A 17,952-nucleotide genomic window follows, 5' to 3' on the forward strand; every position below is an offset into this window, starting at 1 on the left:
GCCAAGGTGAGTGGGAGGGGGGAGTCTTAGGCTATAGACAGAGAAGGAAAGCAGAGGAAGCCTCCTTCAGAACTTGTGGAACATGAGGTACAAGCGGCCCATGAAAAGTGTGTTTATACGCAACTAATGAATCATTGAATGCTCCATCCAAAACTAATGATGTACTATATGCTGGCTAACTGAACATAGTTAAAAAAAAAAAAAAAAAGATAGTGTGTTTATTTATAGGAACGTCATGAGAAGCAGGAGCAGACATGGCAGCTGGGAGGTGGTGTGGCAGTGAGGTCTGGTGCCGGAGGGGACGGCCTCTTGCTGGCTGTAGGGAGCTCAGGTCAGGCTCTGGAGGCAGTTTCAGCCAAGGTCCCATGAGGGCCTCAGACGAAGACTTTCAGGAAGTCCACCAGGCGTGGGTCCTTGTGGAGCTTTTCCTCGAGGGCCAGGTACTTGAGTGGGGCCAGCTCCTTGTGACTGAGATCAGACGGAGGAACAGGAGGTGGCCAGGGCTCATGAAGCCCCACCCCAGCCTCCCGGGGGGTCCTCTCGAGGCTCCCCACGCCCGCTCACCGGTTGAGCCGCTGCTCCAGGATGCGGATACGGAACATGGCCTGAGAGCAGTAACTCAGGTACCAGTCCTCGTCCTCGGGTGTCAGGGTCACCTGGTTCTCCTGGTACCACTGCTGTTTCTTCTGCAGCTCCTGGGTCTCCTGCAGGCGTGGGGAGGAGAGAGCAGGGGTGGGGTGAAGAGGGCTGGCCCTCACCCAGACTGCCGCTGAAATCCCCACTGGTCCCTGGACAGCCTCACCAGGGCCGGCCCTGCCACCGCCACCCACAGAGGCCAGAGCAGCAGAAGCGGGGGCCACAAAATGCCTCGCGTGGGAGCCAGTACATGTTTAGAGGGATATCGTGTCCAGGAGGAGCAAGGCTCAAGGCAGAGCCAGGCTTGTGAACAAGTGTCCAAGGTTTTCAGAGCTTGTGTGCAAATGAAGGGCATTGTCCGCCCCCGGCGCCTGGCATAGAGCATGTTGTCGAGACTCAGTGGGATAATGCATGCCAACCACATGGTATGTGGCGGAGAGAGATGGGACAAGGGCTAGGAGTTGTTGCACCCCCACTTCCATCCACCCATCCACTCCATCCACCACCTACCCTCCAGCCACCCTTCCACCCAACAGGCAAGAACCAGGAAGGACAACTCCACGTTCTGGAAACTCCAAACACTGATAACACTCATGCCCTCATGGGTCCCTCCCAAGTGCCGGAGATGGTGAGCAGACAGCCCTGGGTCCATCTTCTGGAGGCGGACCCCGAGGTGCCCTCCCCTGCCCTGGCGGGGTGGTTCAGGGAGGGGGACTGGCCACACCTTCTCGAATCGGGCCTGGATGAGGTTGGCCTTGTCGATGAGCCGCTGCTTGAAGTCACTGAGGCACTCGTCCTTGACCCGCGCGGCCTGCCAGCGTGTCAGCTTCTCTCCCGGAGGGAGCTGGGCCAGGAACGGGGCCAGGTAGTCCAGCTGGGCCTCCACCTGCCGCAGGTGCTCCTCGTGCATCACGCGCTCCTGCGGCCAAGGTGAGTGGGAGTGGGCTGGGCCATCCAGGGCCACAGAGACCTCCCCAGCGGCTCCGCAGCAACACGGGACCACCCAAAATGAGGCCTTAAATCCAGATCCTGGTCCCTGGCGCCTCTGGGACTGAGGCATCAGAGGGGACCTCTCTGCTGTCCCTCAGAGCCAACTCTGTCTTATGTGGATTCACGTCTCTGCCTGAGCTTGGTGCATCACTCATGCTCAGCTTGCTCAATAAATGGTGGTTATAGCAATGTTGAATCGAAAGCTGCCAGGAACTCCCTCCCTTTTCCACTCAGGGCCTTCTGGCCTGTGTCGGTGGATGGGGCCAGTGAGGCTGGTGATGTAGGGGGCAGCACCCATCCCCAGAGTCTAAGAGCCAGTTATTTAATGCCCTGTCCTGCCTCGCCAACCCCAAGCTATTTTTAGAACTCTCCACTTGGTTGGTGTAGGGGATTTAGAAGCTGGTCTTGAAAACCCCAAATGGGCCTTGCAGTCTGAGGGTGTGACCCGGATGTCCTGAGCTGCAGATGCCTGAGAACTCAGGCTGTGGCCAGAGTCCTGACCTTGAGGGGAGCCCCAAGTAGAGGTGGGTGCTGGATTTTCCTTCTGTCCCCATGCAGTAGAGACCTCGGTTTGGCCCTACCCTTGGAGCTGGGTTGGGGGAGACCTGGTCTGGACCCTGCATACTCTTCAGATCATTGTAGAAATGTTTGCCCAGCAAGGATGACCACAAGGTTGGCCTTGTGGATGGATGGCCACAATGACGTCAGTAATGTCATCCCCTATAAAGGGCTTCCTGGCAGAGTTCCTAATCATCCTTACCACCCTGGAGGCCTGTGGGGGAGGGGTCCGGGAAAAGCCAGGGCCAGAGCAGGGGAGAAACGCTCACCATGGCCTCCCGGTACTCTTTGCTCTTCTCGTTGCGCTTGGTGTCGTAGATGGAGATGGTCAGGGTGTGCGCCTCCTCCTCCTCCTCTCGAAGCTTCAGGATCTCCAGCACCTGAATCGGGAAGTAGGGGAGGGCACAGTTAAGACACCCTCCACCCATGCCCCCTCTTACCAGTCCACACTCCCATGGGTCCACCTCCAGCTCCGACTCCCAGGCCTGATGCTTGGACAACTTCTCCTCGTTCTTCAGCTTCATCATGGCCTCGTACTGGTAGAGAAGCTTCTTGGTGTGCTCCATGGGCTCCACCTGGGACGACAAGCACAGGGACTTGGTGACAAGGACAGGCAGCAATGGCTAAGGCAGGGAGCAGACTCTGGAGCCACACTGCTTGGGTTCAAATCTTCCTCTGCCATTTTCTAGCTGTGTGACCATGAGCAGCTAGCTTAACCTCTCTGGGCCTCAGTTTCTTCATCTACAAAAACACAGATAATAAAAGAAGATGAACTGGGGGTTCAGAGGGACTAAGGAATGTGGCAGGAGAGAGAGGGTTTAAACGAGGAAAGTCAGTCCTGCAGAGGTGGTAGGTAGGACTCTCTCCTACTCCAGTGTTGGTCCCGGGATCTGGGATCAGCTCTGTCCAGGATTGGGGGAAAGGGACAAAGGAAAAGTCTTGGCTTGCTGGGTAGTCTTTCTTGGTGGGAAAGGGGAAGATTTTCAGAGGAGCCGCAAAGACGAGGGTCCTCAGATGGGAGCTCTTGATTTTCCCAAGGGGCAGAGATGAACTTCTGGGCTGAGAACCATGAGTCTCCATCCTAGTGTTCCCAAGTCATGGGGCTGGCACTGGGGGCCCCCAGACCTTCTCCCTGCCCACCCGGCCCAGCCCTGCCAGCCAAGGGCACCCCCAGACCCACCTCAAAGCTGATGCACATGTCGGGCGTCATGATGATCTTGTTGCCCTTGCTGTCCACCTCCGTGCGCCGCAGGAACTCGCGCTTGGAGGCTGTGATGTGGTCGTCTCGGCAGTGGTAACGCAGCTGGATACGCTCCTCCGGGATCAGAAACACGCGCTCCGCCACGTCCTCGTCTGCGGGCTTCGCGGGGTTGCGGGAGAACCGCTCCGTGATTTTCTGGGAGGCCAGAACATCACAGGATGGGAGGTGGGAAAGGGGACATCTGTGCATGCCCTTGTGGGCAGAAGTAAAGGACACTCAGGGACGCTGGACTCTAGAGGCTTTGGGGGGGTTTGCGTGGAGCAGCCCTTCCTAGCCAGACAACGGCTCCCGTGGCCCTGTGGGTTCTCAGCACCAGGCCACCTCAGCACTGTGTGGTGCTGCATTTCTTCTCTAGCTCTCTTTGCAAGAGTCTACTTGTTCACCTCCAGAGATGGGGAGCTCACCACCTCTCCAGGCACCCTGCTTTATCATTAAACACCCTTACTGCTAGGAAGAGCTCCTCTGGTACACAGCCATTAAACATAGTTGCCAAACCATTTGTAATGATGTGGAGAAAAAAGTGCACAATTCAAGGTTAAGTGAGTGCTACAGGGATCTACCTAAACCAAACCTATTAACACATGTTAATATCGGAGAGACACCCTTCTGAGGGTGCTCTTATTATAATAGTAAGGAAAAAACACATTCTTGGGCCAGTGGTGGAGGGCACAGTCTGACAGCAGGCAGCACTGGGATTGTAAAACAGGACAGGGCCCTTGGGAAAGGTGCTGTTTTCCCCATCCCAGGGTGACCTTAGCCTGCTGGACAGAGTGGGCACCCTGTCCCCAGGCCCCGCAAGAGCTCACCACCATCGGCCGGGGGTTTGACTCTGCACTGTTCAGAGCCAACTTCTTGACCCTGTCCCCGAAATCCACGTGGCGGTAGGAGAGGAAGTCGGACCGTCCTTGGTAGTACTCTGTCATTGTCTTGGGCGTCTCCTCCCGCTTTATCAGGCCATCCACGCGGGCTGTTTCATAGAACTCCATGACGCGGTCCATCTCAGGCTTCATGGACTTGTATGAGTGCACTGCGGTGGGAGGTGGGGTCCCGGAAGTCCATGGGTTGAGACCAGGTACACTGGCTCCTGGCTGGAGAACCCGACCCGGGGCCCCAGGGAGTCCCTGAGTGCTCATGGGTAAGCGTGAGTTATTAGCCAATGCCCCACTGCTGGGTTCAGGTTGTTTCTAAACTTGTTATAAACAACACCGAGGGGAACATCCGCAGTGTGCATTCTGTAATTCTTGCCTATTATTTGCTCAGGGCAAATTCACCAGCACTGTTGGTCAAATATTTTTAAATATTTAAATATTTTTATATTTAAATATTAAATATATTTAATATATAAATATAATATAAAATATAAATATATTTATTTTATATATTTTATTTATATAAAATATTTATTTATATATTTTATATAAAATATAAATATATTTAATATTTAAATATATTAAATATAAACATAATGTAAATATATAAAAATATATTTAAATATTTAAACATTTTTTAAAATATTTTATTTATTTATTTATTTGAGAGAGGGAGACTACGGGCAGGATGAGGGCCAGAGGGAGAAGCAGACTCTCCGCTGAGCAGGGAGCCCGATGTGGGGCTCGATCCTGGGACTCTGGGATCATGACCTGAGCCACCCACTTTTGTCATCTTTGCAACACGAGGCTTGTGAGACGGTTCCTTATTTCCTTCGTTCATTTATTGATGCCTTTCTTCCTTTTATTTCAACCACCAAGTGAGAGGGATCGCTTTTTCAGATCTATATCGACACTATGTTTTTCTTTTTGTGCGTCCTTAGTTAAGCTATTGATTCTCTCTCAAGACGTGTCCTTCCCTCGCTCCCCAGCCTCGAGGGCTCATGGCCACACCCCTGCTCTCTGCATCGTCCTTGTGGGCACATGTATCGGCTTTGCTGCTCAGCATTCTGACCCCTTGGAAATATGCCCCCCCCCCCCCATGGACCCAGCCTTAACCGCAGAATGGGCCTGTGGCCACGGTTTTTAACTTTACTGGAGGCACATTTGTCACATTTCCCTGGATTTTCTGCACTTCCTCTGACCTCCCACACATCTGATTTGCTCAGGGAAGCAGGGGTGCTGTCTGTTGCCTGCCTCCCCCCCACCACCCTCCGGACTCCTGCTGGACTGGCAGTGGGGTCCACTCACCACGCAGGGCCTGGGGATGGCCTGGCTTGAAGTAGTCAATATTCAGGCCTGTGTTCTTGTTGATGTGTTTCAGCTCTAGCATGTCCTCCCGGTGCTGGTACCACTCCTTTATCTCCAAAGTCTCTGTACCTGTGGGGACCAATCGGTGCCTGCTGCAGAAGGCCAGCTCCCCCCAGCCTCCGTCCCCACAACCCTCTTCCCAGCACACAGAGGCCAGCGGGGCCCACACTCACACCAAGAGACTGGCAGTGACGTGCCCAAGGTCACAAAGCGTGCTGGGGAACCTGGCTCTCCTGCCCCAGCAGCCGGGGCTGCCTGCCTTACACTCCAAGTCCTCGTAGGTGGTGAGGCGGCACACGAGGCCATCGCTGTTGAGATACGGGGCCCACTTCTCCAGCTTCGCCCTCTTGTACTGGATCACCTTCTTCCCATTTGGGCAGCGGGTCTCGAACGCTGTGGATGCAGAATGGGCTGGGGTCCCTCCTCCCCAGATCGGGGGACAGGAGGGCCGATCCCACGCAGCCACTCACTGGGTCACGGCACTAAACTCCTCCAGGCCCCAGGCCCAGTCCGGGGAGGCAGAGGGAAGTAGGCAGAGGGATCTGCCCTGGAACAGTTCTCAGGTTCGAGCCTGGCCAGGGGAGCCAGCCAGACCATGCCGCTCTCTCACTGCCAGGCCTCTGCCCGCATGGCTCGCTCTCTGCTGGAGCCACCATCCCTTCCTGCCCTTACTGGGCTGACTTCCCACCCCTCAAAACTTAGCTCAGACTCCTCCTCCTCCTGAGACCCTTCCTGCCCACCTATTCCCAGCATCCCAAACCAGAGGCCTGAGCTGCGTGTTCCTCCGCTGGTGTCCGTGGTGCCCTCTCTAGCCCTTCCCACTCCATTGGAAGAGCCTATGCCCTCGCTGTGGGCCTCGTCACTCCAAAACAGGAACCTCAACAGCCCCTAGATGCTGGCACAGAACTCCAGTGTCCGTGCCCGGCTGCATTCTCGAGCCACTCCTCCCTGGTCCGGACACCTCCACTCCCCTGGGTACTACGCAGCTTGGCCTTCTCCCGGCCAGGGACCAGGGGGCGGGGGAGGGAGAGGAATGACTGGGCCCTGGTCCTCCATCGTTTATTACCCACACTCCATCAGCCAGGACAGGTCAACCGAGCCCCCTCCTGCACGCCAGAGCAGTGCCAGGCCCTTGTCCACGGAGCTGAGTGCGCAAGGCAGGAAGAAGGCGGCCCAGAGTCCCTGCTCAGACCAGGGTGCGACGGAAGGCAGGAGGGGTGGAAATGAGGGGCCCAGGCAGCTTCTGCGGACTCCCCTGAACCAGTCCTGGGGAGGCCAGGGAACAGAGATCCACGTAGGCTACCTTCAGGGGAGATCTCAATCTGTTCCACCCAGGAAGGCGGCATGTCGAAACTCTTGTCCTCATCCTCCTTGCCCTGTGGGGAGAGGCAGGGAGGGGGCAGGCTCTGGTCAGGCCTGGTCCTGAGAGCGGAAGCTAGAAGCAGAGCCTCCATCTTGCCCCCCAGGGCCCAGCCACAGGGTCTCTCAGCTCCCCCAGGGGAGCCAGTGTCATGGGCATCTCTGATGTGGTAGAGAGGAAGAGGCGGCAGCGCAGGAACCCTCCCTTGACCCACTTGACTAGGACAGTGATCCCAGCCCCTGTGTGCCCAACCTTCAGTCAGTCAGCGTGGGCACCATGTGCAGCCACTGGTCCTCCCTTGAGAGAGAGGCTTCTGGAGTCTGGTGGACCCAAGCCCCACCTGCAGGGTGCAGCCCACACACCTGGGCAGGTAAGTCCCTTCACTGCTTTGAGCCTGTTTCCTATTAACAGGACCACGAGGGAGGATGAACAGATAGAATGTATATAAATCACTTGAGACACCACCTCCCTCCTGTTTGTTTTTGTTTTCCTTTCCGAGCCTTAGTTTCTCCATCTGTAAAATAAGACCTGCTTTACACAAATGGTCCTCAGGCGAGGTAACTGTGAAAACTGGGAAGAGTTTTTCTCAATTTCAAACGTTCCACAAACGTTGCTTACATCTAGAGGCCACCAGGGGGCGGCAGTGCCCCGAGATTTACTGCCAGGGAGGCTCTCTGGTCTCCAGAGGTGAGGATGCTGTACCAAGCTCCTCGTGGCCACGGTCTCATTTTATCCCGGAGCTGTCCAGAGGATATAGAACAGAGTCCCTGTTCAGAACGCAGACTTGGGAGCCAGACTGTCAGATCCCAGGTTCAAGCTCAAGCTCTACCACTCATGGGCCATTGACCTTTGGGTATATTACTCCCCCCCTTCTGTGTGTAAGTCTTCCCATCTGTAAAACAGGATGACAATAATGATAAACGATAATATGAACGCCCACCTCACCAGGTGGCTGTAAAGATTTGGACAAGTTAATTCAGGTTAAGCACCTGCTAATTCAGGTTAAGTGCCTCCTGGCCCTGGGGACCGTGGGAGTGTTCCGGACTGTGATGGGCTCAATTGTGTCCCCCTAATCAGGTCCTGACCCCCAGGACCTCAGAAGGTGACTATATTTGGAGATAGGCTCTTTCAAGAGGTAGTTAAGGTAAAATGAGGTCATTGGGGTGGGCCATAATCCCACATGACTGGTGTCCTTGCTTGAAGAGATTAAGACATGCATACAGAATGACCACGTGAAGACAGAAGACAGCTATCTACAGGCCAAGGAGAGGGGCTCAGAAGAAGCCAAAATGCTGACACATTGGTCTTGGACCTCCAGAACTAGGAGAGAATTAATTTCTGTTGTTTAAGCCTCTCAGTGTGTGGTACTTGGCTATGGCAGCTCTGGCCCCCTGATATCCCTAGTCCTATTACTGTGGATATAATTGATCTCAACCCCTCGTCCCTTCCACTTTACATACAGACAATGAAACTGAAGCTCTCCATGATTGGGAAGTTTGCCCAAGGTGTCACAGCCAAGAGCTAAGGCCTCTGGGCCCCGACACCCAGGCACAGGTCCTCACGGAGACCTGCCTAGAAGGGCTCCCGACTAGGAGATGGGAGAAGGACGCTGACACCATGGGGAAGGCCCCAGGCCAATGAAGGGCTGCGAAGACAGACAAGAAAGGCCTAGAAGCATGTGAGGGGGATCATGGTGGCTATGCAGGAAGGCCTGGAAGTGAGCCCAGGGCTGCGGTCAAGGTTTTATCATGCCTATTGCTGGAACATGCTCTTTACAGAAACAGGGCATTGACCAGGGTGGGCTGCATGGGAGCCAGGAGACCCAGATGCAAGTCCCAGCCCTTCCCTACCCGCCCCCCCCACAACCCCAGGAGTTCCTGGGCAGGTCCATGGACTTGTCTAGGTCTCAGTTTGCCCATCTATACATTGAGAGCATGGTCCAGGCCCCTCTGCTTTGGGGAATCTACAATTGGTTCCTCTGGCCCATTCCCCTCCAATACACACACACGTGATAGAGATGTTGGTCGGGTTGGCCTGATGGAAGCCCCATCCCACCGCCAGCCCCCACGCCGCGAAGACCCACCAGGTTCTCCATATCTTCATCATCATTCATCCCGTCGTCCTCTTCCTCAGCCACAGCCAGTTGAGGCTTGTCAGTCCCCAAGAGCAGGTACTCCCACCTCACAGGGTCTCCCAGGTCAAAGACCAAGTCCTGATGGGGGAAGGATCAGCTGAGCCCCAGGGCCAGCATGCCCCATCCTGTTCACAAGGCGGGGGGTGGGGGGCAGGCAGCTGCACCCAGAGTAGAAGAGACACCCGGGCCTGGGTCTCAGAGGGGCAGAATGTCGGCTCCCGGCAGCCTCTGCGAGTCCATGCCCATCCTCCTCATTTCAACAGGGAAACTGAGGCCCGCCCCCTCCGCCAGACTCCCATGAAGAAATCGTGCTGTTGGTCTCCATGAGACTTGGCAGCTCTCTGGCCTGGGATGGGCCCGGAGGTGGAGGTTATCCCGCTCTGTCAGGGGAGCGTCCCAAGCAGAGTTTAGAGCAGACGCAAGCCAGCAACATTTTATGGGACAGGGAAATGGTAGGTTTGAAAAAGGGCCACCTCACGGTTTTTCCCTATGCCGGGGAGAGGGGGACTAGGCAGGCACACAAGGAATTGCACAGAGGAGACAGGTGGGAATTTCTCTTCCGTGGGGTGGGACCCCCAGCTGCTTTTCATCCAGCCTACCTGAACTCAGGTGGGCGGCTCAATGAATTTCCATAAATTGGACACACCTGGTTTCCTGCACCCAGCTCAAGAAATAACACATTGCCCACACTCCAGAAAGCCCTCCTGTGTCCAGTTAGGACCCTTCCCCAAACGTGTGCATGTATTTCTAAATTATGTTATGTGGCACTGGGTTTTATTTATGTGTATACACAAAGACACACACACAGACACCTCTGTGTATATGCACATAGAAATATGGGAATTCACTGTACACTTAGGATAAGCTTACTGTTCTGCATGTATGTTGGACTTCAATACATCATTTAAAAAAAAATCATTCAGGACCACCTAGGTGGCTCAGTGGTTTAAAGCCTCTGCCTTCGGCTCAGGTCATGATCCCAGGGTCCTGGGGTCGAGCCCCACATCGGACTCTGCTTAGCAGGTAGCCTGCTTCCTCCTCTCTCTCTGCCTGCCTCTCTGCCTACTTGTGATCTCTGTCAAATAAATAAATAAAATATTTTTTAAAAAGCATTCATACGAAAACAATCCACATTTTGTAAGGATACACATTTCAAAGAGATATTAATCATATTAGATAATAATATTAGAATGGTTATGTCTGGTTATGTCTGGACAGAGACAGCCCTGGGGAAAGTCTGGAGCTCTGTGGCAGCCAGCTTGCCCCACAGGGAACCCTCACCCCACCCCAGGACTGCCTGTCACACTGGCCCTGCGCTGGGCCCAGTACCTTGCAGCCGTTCCAACAGTCCTGCATGTTGACCCAGTAGTTCTTATGGTTCCAGAGACTCTCGATGCCCAGGAAGTGGTCGTCCTGGGTGCTGTAGCTGCGAGCCGTGAGTGGGTCAATGAAAAAGCTCTCAGGCACCTCGCGCTTCCCCGACAGCACCAGGACCCACGCATGCACCCGGAGGCCATGCAGGGGGTCGATCTTTGCTTTCTCCAGCTCCTGCACAGGGAAGGTGGGTAAGTAGGTAAGCATGGACCAATGGGTGGGAAGGAGGGTGTTGGGGCCCAAACATCTCCCCACGGCTGGACAACCAGCAGGAGAGCTGACTTCCGGTCCAGAGTGCAGTTTTCCTAGCTGCATGACCTTGAGGACATCACCTCACTTCTGAGCCTGTTTTCTTATCGATACAGTGGGAGAGTCTGAGTTTATCTGTAGTTTACGAACTGGGTCCTTTGGCTGCCCTAGAGCATCTGGGCTTTACTGGCTTTCTGCATTGCCATTCTGGGTGGGATTTTATCCAAAGGAAGGTAGGGGCCACTGTGGGGCTTCCTCCTCTGCTTCCCCCGGGAAGGAGAGTGACTGTCACGTTCATTATTGCATCCACAGAGCCTGGACGAGAGGAGATGCTCAGCAAATACTGCATGGAAGGGAAGGAAAGGGAGGAAGGAAGGGAAAGAGGGAGCAGGGGAGAGACGAGGGTGGACGAAAGGAGAGCTGGAGGGTGGGTGGGACGATGGAGACCTAGGAGGACCGAGAGCAGGGAGGACAGATGGGCAGTGTATGCAGGGAGGTCTTTAGGGAAAGAGCCTGGAACCAGAACATCACAGCCCAGCATGGAATGAACGCGTGGCCTCACGCAGTAGAGCTCTCTGATATGAGGAATCTATCGCAGAAGCCGGCTGACCACCAGGGACAGATTCCCACATTGCTGGGCAGAGGTGGGGGGTGGCGGGGCATGGAGGGGGGGGATGTGGATCTGGGGTCCACGGACACATCCCCTCCCTGCCCCGTGTCGGCTCTCCGCTGCTAGCCGCCTCTCCTGGGGAGCTGAGCACAGGGACCCGAGGAAGGGACCCACCAGGAGGCGCTGTTCCTCCTCCTTCCACCGCTTTTCCTTCTCCCCTTGGATCTCCTGCTGCTTCTTCATTTTTTGCTCCTGCTCGAACCTGCTGCTCAGGTCTCTGGGCGGTTTAATGGCGTACTTCTTAGGTGGTACCTTCTCTTCTTCCTGCACCACCTGTCACCCAACGAGAGAAGAAGGATCAGCCGCCCTGCATCGCCCAGCCCTCGGACCAGGAGGTCACAGCTGCTCCGGAACCCCCGGCCCCCAGGCTTTTTGGTGCTAAATGCAGGAGCCTCGGCTCCCACTTCCCTGACTTCAGGCCCTTCTGGAGAATGGGACGGAAACAGTAAGAACCGTCTCCCCAGGCTTGTTCTGAGAAGCAAAGACAAGGAAATGCCCACGTGAGGTGCCAGGCACCACAGGCATCGGGGGATGTGATCTTCTCCCCTTCGTTGCCCATGGCCCTTTCTGCCTACGATCCGGATCTGATCTAGAAAGTGGGCGAATTGTGGGGAGTTGGAGTTCCCAGTTTCTGTCATTGGAGGGTTTCAGGCGCTGACTTAGAGTTTGCTGGGTTAGGAAGGAGACGGAAGCCTGTGTGCGTGCGTGCGTGCGTGTGTGTGTGCGTGCGCATATGTGTGTGTGCGTGCGCATGTGTGTGCCTAAGAGTGTGTGCTAGCTGGCAAGAAAAGTGTCCTGGGCACAACACCACAGAGGCTGCAGATGTCCCCAGGGCCTGGGACAGCGAGGAGGGGAAATGTCGGTCTCCGCACCCTGGAGTCCACCAGGTGGGGCCTGGGCCCCGCCGGGTCTCCTGCCCCAGACACCGCTGGGGCCTGACTCTGATCACGGAGCCCTGGAATCAGTCCAGTCCACAAACAACATTTTCTGTCTGTACTGTGGCTAGTTCTCAAATGCAAAAAGATGCTTTTTGATTCCTAAAATTAAATGCATTTAAGAGTGTTTCTTGGGGCGCCTGGGTGGCTCAGATGGTAAAGTGTTTGCCTTCAGCTCAGGTCATGATCTCCAGGTCCTGGGACTGAACTCCAGCTCAGCGGCGCGTCTGCTTCTCCCTCTCCCTCTGCCTCTCCCCCTCCTTATGCATATTCTCTCTCTCTCAAATGAATAAATAAAATCTTTTTTTTTTTTTTAAGAGTGTTTCTTGTGTCCACAGCAGCCTCTAGCCATGGGGGGCTGTCAGTCAGCAGAGAGAAAAACATGACCACAACCTGCTGGAGGGTTAGCGGTAATTTTTTGCTATTAAAAATTTTTTGCGGGGGTTCCTGGGAGGGTTAAGCAACCAACTCTTGTTTTTGGCTCAGGCCATGATCTCAGGGTTGTGAGATCGAGCCCTGAATCGGGCTCCGTGCTCAGTGGGGAGGCTGCTTTGCATTTTCTCTTTGCCTCTGCCTCTCTCCCCCCACCCCCGCTTTCTCTTAATAACTAAATAAAATTTTTTTTAATTTTTATTATTTTTTAAAGATTTTATTTATTTTTATTTGACAGAGAGAGATCACAAGTAGGCAGAGAGGCAGGCAGAGAGAGAGGAAGGGAAGCAAGCTCCCTGCTGAGCAGAGAGCCTGATGTGGGGCTCAATCCCAGGACCCTGGGATCATGACCTGAGCCCAAGGCAGAGGCTTTAACCCACTGAGCCACCCAGGCGCCCCTAATAAAATCTATTTTAAAAGGGGGAGTCTTTTGAATTGGGGCATGGAGGGAAAAAAGAGCAAACAAAATGCCTACCCATTTGTCTGTTTTTTCCTTACATGAAAGTGGCTGGGTGGATTTTTATCACATGTCAGGTAAATCTGGGGGAGAGTGACCTAAGACACTAAGTCTTAGGTCCTGGCTTAGTGACCTAAGCCATGCAGCGGTCACAGAAGTCACCCCGCGAGGAGCGGTAGCTGAAAGTGAGTTAGGACAAGGGAAGGGGGGACAGCGGTTTGGAAAACTGAGCTGTGCGTGCCTAAGGGACAGACCCACCCGGGCTGGAATGGACCGCAAGCAGCCGGCAGAGGCTCGGTGAGCGGCTGGGCAGGGCTGGGAGACACAGGGACGCACCATGTTAGGGAGGGTGCGTCTTGCAGGAGCCCCGCATACCTCCTTGTGCTTCATGGTGAGCGGACACACATCCCGCGTCAGGTCCATCTGGCAGAGGTCCTGCGAGCCGTAGCCGTTGACGCAGTAGGCGTCGTAGCCGGCGCCGATGAGCATGGAGCAGAGCAGCGTGCTGAAGTCGAAGCAGTTCCCCTTCTGGTGCTTGAGCACCGTGGTGGAGGAGTACAGCTGCGAGGGCTGGCCGGAGACGGCTGGTCAGCGACGGCTGGTCAGCACCGCCGGCCCCGCAGCCCCCCCACCTCCCCATCCATCCCCCATTGGCCAGCAGCTAGGCACTGGGCCAGTGCACAGGCTGGATGCCCACCCCTCCCTAGGCTCCCCTGCTTTGTCAAGTTAGGGAGCCTCCTAAGAATGGGATGGGAGCCACACACAGCCTGTGGGTAGAAAGCACAACCCACATTTGCCTGTACTTTTAAGTGCCCGAGGACTTCCTGATGGGAACGACCCTGTGGATGATGGAAGCTTCTGGTCTAATGCTCTCTGATTGATCTTTTTATGGTTTTTATTCCGAAGTGCTCCTCACCTTCTCTTCTGACCCTTTCCTTCTCTTCCCTTTCTCAGTTCTCCACCGTGTACCCACCCCTTTCTCCCTCGCTCCCTCCATTCTCAGTTGGGAAACAGACTGAGCTGGACAGAAACCCCAAGATGGGGCCGCAGGTCACGGGCAACGGGGTCCTCCCCCTCTCTCCTTTCCCCATCTCCTGAAGTCTTAAAAGGAAGACTCTGAAGGCAGAAGGAGGCAAAGAGGTAGGAGCCAGGAGACCAGGCTTGCTGTGTGACCTCAGGCAAGTGGCCATCCCTCTCTGGGCCCATTTCCCCACCCTCACCCCCTGGTGTGGGGGTGAGCTCTGAGGGACTCAGACCAGACAGACCATGGGCTGTGGCCTGAGCCTCCCTCTCCCTACCTCCCTGGCTTCTCATCTAAGCCTCAAGGGCCTAAGGATGCTCCTTGGGGTGGCACTCACTGGCTGAAGGGGGTCAGGCAGGGGCACCATGGAGAGGAAGTCTGAGACGAACTGGGCACAGCTGTCCCAGTTGTAGAGCTCGGGGTAGGGCATCAGCGTGGGCCGGATGGTTGTGCTCACGAACTTCTGCAAGGGGAGAGACCACAGGCCCCAGAGAGGGCACCCTTCCTGGGGGAGGCCGATGCACCCTGGAAGCCAGAGCCTAGAGTGGAGGGAGTGGGGAAGGCTCTCCAGGCCTCTCTGGGCCTCAGGCTCCCTGCAGTGCCTCAGGAGCTGGAGAAAGGGGTCCCTCAACGCCCCTCCAGGCCGAACTGAATGTAGAATAAGCTTGCACCCCACTGAGCACCACCAGCCCAGGCACCACCTCCTGCTCCCCCAACGGCCCTGTATGTCAGGCCCACTGGCAGGTGGGGAAACTGAGGCTCCGGGAAGTGAGCTGATTCGCTCAGGGTCACTGGCAGCAGCAGCGCTGGTCTGTCTGGCTCTCAAGCACCCTCCCTGTGAGGGGACTAGTGCTGGCAGAGCCCTCAAGGGGCTGCTGTCTGGGGTCCCAAACAGCACCTCTAGGGTCTCCCTGTAGATGTGAGGAAGGCCTGCCAGCACAGGGTCCCCCCCAGCCCCACCCCTGCAGGCCCGCTGACTGCAGCTGGGCAAGTAAGTGCTGCAGCATTACCAGCTCAAAAGAAGGGGGGGGCGGGGACCTGCAGGGGAGTCACTGAGTCTCACATGCTGGCAGCTCCTACAAATGCTAAAAATCACCACGTGGACCAAGTCAAACAGCCTGTGAGTCCCTGTCAGCCCATGGGCTGCTGTTTGCAAAGCATTGCAAGCATTCCTATTCTGCCATTCCATACACTGATGGAGAAACTGAGGCCCAGAGAGACTCAAGGCTGGCAGGAAGGAGGCCAGTGCTCAGGTCTCGGTCCATTTCATTTCATTTCTCTGTCCTTCCAGGACAGAGCTGGTGTCTGGGGTTGGAGACAGCGGTGGTCCAACCAGCCCTTTAGTTGGGCCTGGGGTCTCCAGGCCACCACAACCTCTCCCCTCGCCATCTCCCCCAAGGTAATTCACATTGAGCCTGCTGGGGCCCACTGGCATTTGAGTTTCTGCTGTCCCCAGATACAAGCTCTGATCCACGAGCTTTGGCCCACCCCCTCCACCCTCTGCTTTCCAGCCTCTGTCCTGCCCTCCACAACCCGGCCTTACAGGCACTTGGCACTCGTTCAGCGGGTGCAGGAAAAGGGGCACGCGATCCGGGCACAGGTGGCTGTACTGGCGGGCGAAATTGTCCGCCACCTGCAGCAAGTGTTCCTCCTTGAGCGTGTTGCTTCGGTAGGAGAGCGGGAGCTTGGAGATGTCGATAGTGTCCTTGGTAACGATCCTGTGCCCACGAGAGGATAGGCCTGAGCCCATGTGAGGCTGCGCCTGGCCCACAGGGAGCCATCCGCCCACCGTAGCTGACTCTATCCCTTTCTCCTGGAATCCTCACAATTGCCCAGAAAAGGGATATCGTTATTATCATGTGCACTTTTAAACAGAGAAGAGAACAGAGGTCCAGAGAGGCTGAGTGACTTGCCCAGGGTCAAACAGCTCATGAGGGGCAGAGAGGGGACTCGGCCCAGGCAGACGAAAGCAGAGCGCTCACACATATCTGCTTCCCTCTAGGTCCGGTCCTGCCTCCCAACCCTGGGGCCGCTACCCTGTCTAGGCTCTTCTTTTGCCCGGCCCCTGTCTGACCCTCGCCAGGGCTGCCTGGCCCAGAGCCCCCACCCTGACACGCACAAGGGCTGCTCCGGGATGACGATCTCAATCTCTGACAGCTTCTTCTCCAGGTCTCTGAGCATCTCCTGTGTCATGGGCGGTTCCTCCCTCCGCGTCTCCAGGGGCCTCGTCATCTTCTCGCCTCTCTCGGCCGCCTCTTCCCGCTCAGCCTCCTCCTCCTCCTCCACTTTCTCCTTCAGGACCTCCATCCCGGCACGTCCCTGGCTGTCTCGAGACAGAGAGCCCGTGGGAGGGATAAATGCACTCAGAATGGCCCACTTCTGCCCCCAAGACCACCTGTGTCTCTGGGAGGTGGTTTAGAGGGGGGGGAAGTGAGCCCCTCTTCAACTTCCCTTCATCAAGGAGAAAGCCTAGCTTGGGGTCAGCATGTCTGGAACACGTTTCTAACATTTGCAGATCTCCCTCCGAGACAAAGACAGAGCAGGCTGCAGGTTGAAAGCTACGGTCCGGGCTACAGCAGGTGCCCAAACTTACCAACGTTGCTTTATTTATTTTAATTATTCACCACTATCTTTTCTTTGTGGCAAGTGATGTTAGAGAGGTAGGGATTAGAGGGGAAAGGAAAGAAAGAAAGGTAACATGACCAAACTTGGAGCCGAGGCCCCAAAAAGGCAAGGGCAGGCTGTCACTGGGCACCTGGGCAAGGGGCAGGTGTGTGTGGGGTAATATAGCCTGTGCTCTCCGGGTCGAGCCCTGTGTCGGCCTGCAGGACGGAGGTCACAGAGAAATGGCTTGGGGTGGGGAGAAACCCCCACACATTTGGTGACCAGAAGTGTCGGGGCTGAAGTGTCCTGAGTGAGAAGTAAAAGGGATAGGACACTGAACTGAGTTTTTCTGTTACAGACTCAAAGAGGCAGTCCCTCATTTGGTACCCACTTTGCAGATGAGAAAATGGAGACCTAGAGAGGTTAAGGGAAGTCCCTAAAATCACACAGAGCTGGTAAGTAGCAGATCTAGGGTTTGAGCCCATCGATTTCTGGCTCTGGAAACGCTTCAGGGCCTACTGACATAGGGAAGCCCTACAAGGGATGGGGCAGGGACAGAGGTAAGTGAAGAAGGAAGTGGAGAGAAGGACAAAGTGTATGTGGGCAGCAGGGGGTCACAGCTGTGACTGGCACTGGGACAGGACCTGAGCCCGAGGTCCCAGACACCTTTATCAGAGGTGGACTGGGCTAGAACCTGCCACACGTATCCCCCACACCAGGCTGCCCTGTCCACTACAGCCCAGTTTGGAGAGGGCAGACCCTGCCCAGAGGCCCTCCTCACCCCGCAGACCCTTTTCTGCACCCCTTGTTGGCAGCAGTGCCCCAACACCCCTTCCCCCAGAAAGATGAGGGCAGAAAGCCCCCAAGCAGAAAAAGCCCCCTTCCCACGTCCACTCTACTTCTTACCCTGCCACCAGCTACCTCAGGTCCTCTGCTCCCTCCTCAACCCTCTGAGGACAGCCTGGGCTGTCTGTTTGCCCATCTCCATGGTAACAGCTTTCCAAGCCCAGGGCGGTTCTGGGAGAGGAGGCTTC

The 17,952-nt window shown here is 55.6% G+C and overlaps 1 protein-coding gene across 1 annotated transcript; it reads right to left on the reverse strand.

Moving 5' to 3' along the window:
* Nucleotides 1-191: 191 nt before the first annotated feature.
* On the reverse strand, nt 192-17,899 carry DRC7 (dynein regulatory complex subunit 7). The gene is made up of 18 exons (XM_082712177.1): nt 17,825-17,899; nt 16,434-16,637; nt 15,858-16,032; nt 14,652-14,777; nt 13,669-13,863; nt 11,584-11,742; nt 10,506-10,724; nt 9,126-9,254; nt 6,986-7,058; nt 5,947-6,075; nt 5,623-5,751; nt 4,252-4,472; nt 3,365-3,580; nt 2,649-2,759; nt 2,454-2,564; nt 1,361-1,555; nt 565-704; nt 192-468 (listed from the first exon to the last, which is right to left on the reverse strand). The coding sequence occupies exons 2-18, from the start codon at nt 16,619-16,621 to the stop codon at nt 375-377; spliced, it is 2,610 nt and encodes an 869-aa protein (XP_082568303.1). The 5' UTR covers nt 16,622-16,637; nt 17,825-17,899; the 3' UTR covers nt 192-374.
* Nucleotides 17,900-17,952: the final 53 nt, after the last annotated feature.

Source organism: Mustela nivalis (assembly GCF_964662115.1).
Source record: "Mustela nivalis genome assembly, chromosome: 18".
NCBI classification, from domain to species: Eukaryota; Metazoa; Chordata; class Mammalia; order Carnivora; family Mustelidae; genus Mustela; species Mustela nivalis.

Excerpts from the sequence above, each read along its gene's own strand:
- DRC7 (XM_082712177.1), bottom strand. The coding sequence starts at position 16,621 with ATGGAGGTCCTGAAGGAGAAAGTGGAGGAGGAGGAGGAGGCTGAGCGG. Across the intron at positions 7,059-9,125 it reads ATGAAGATATGGAGAACCTG|GGCAAGGAGGATGAGGACAA; the intron begins GTGGGTCTTCGC and ends CTCTCCCCACAG. Across the intron at positions 4,473-5,622 it reads CCATCCCCAGGCCCTGCGTG|TGCACTCATACAAGTCCATG; the intron begins GTGAGTGGACCC and ends CTCCCACCGCAG.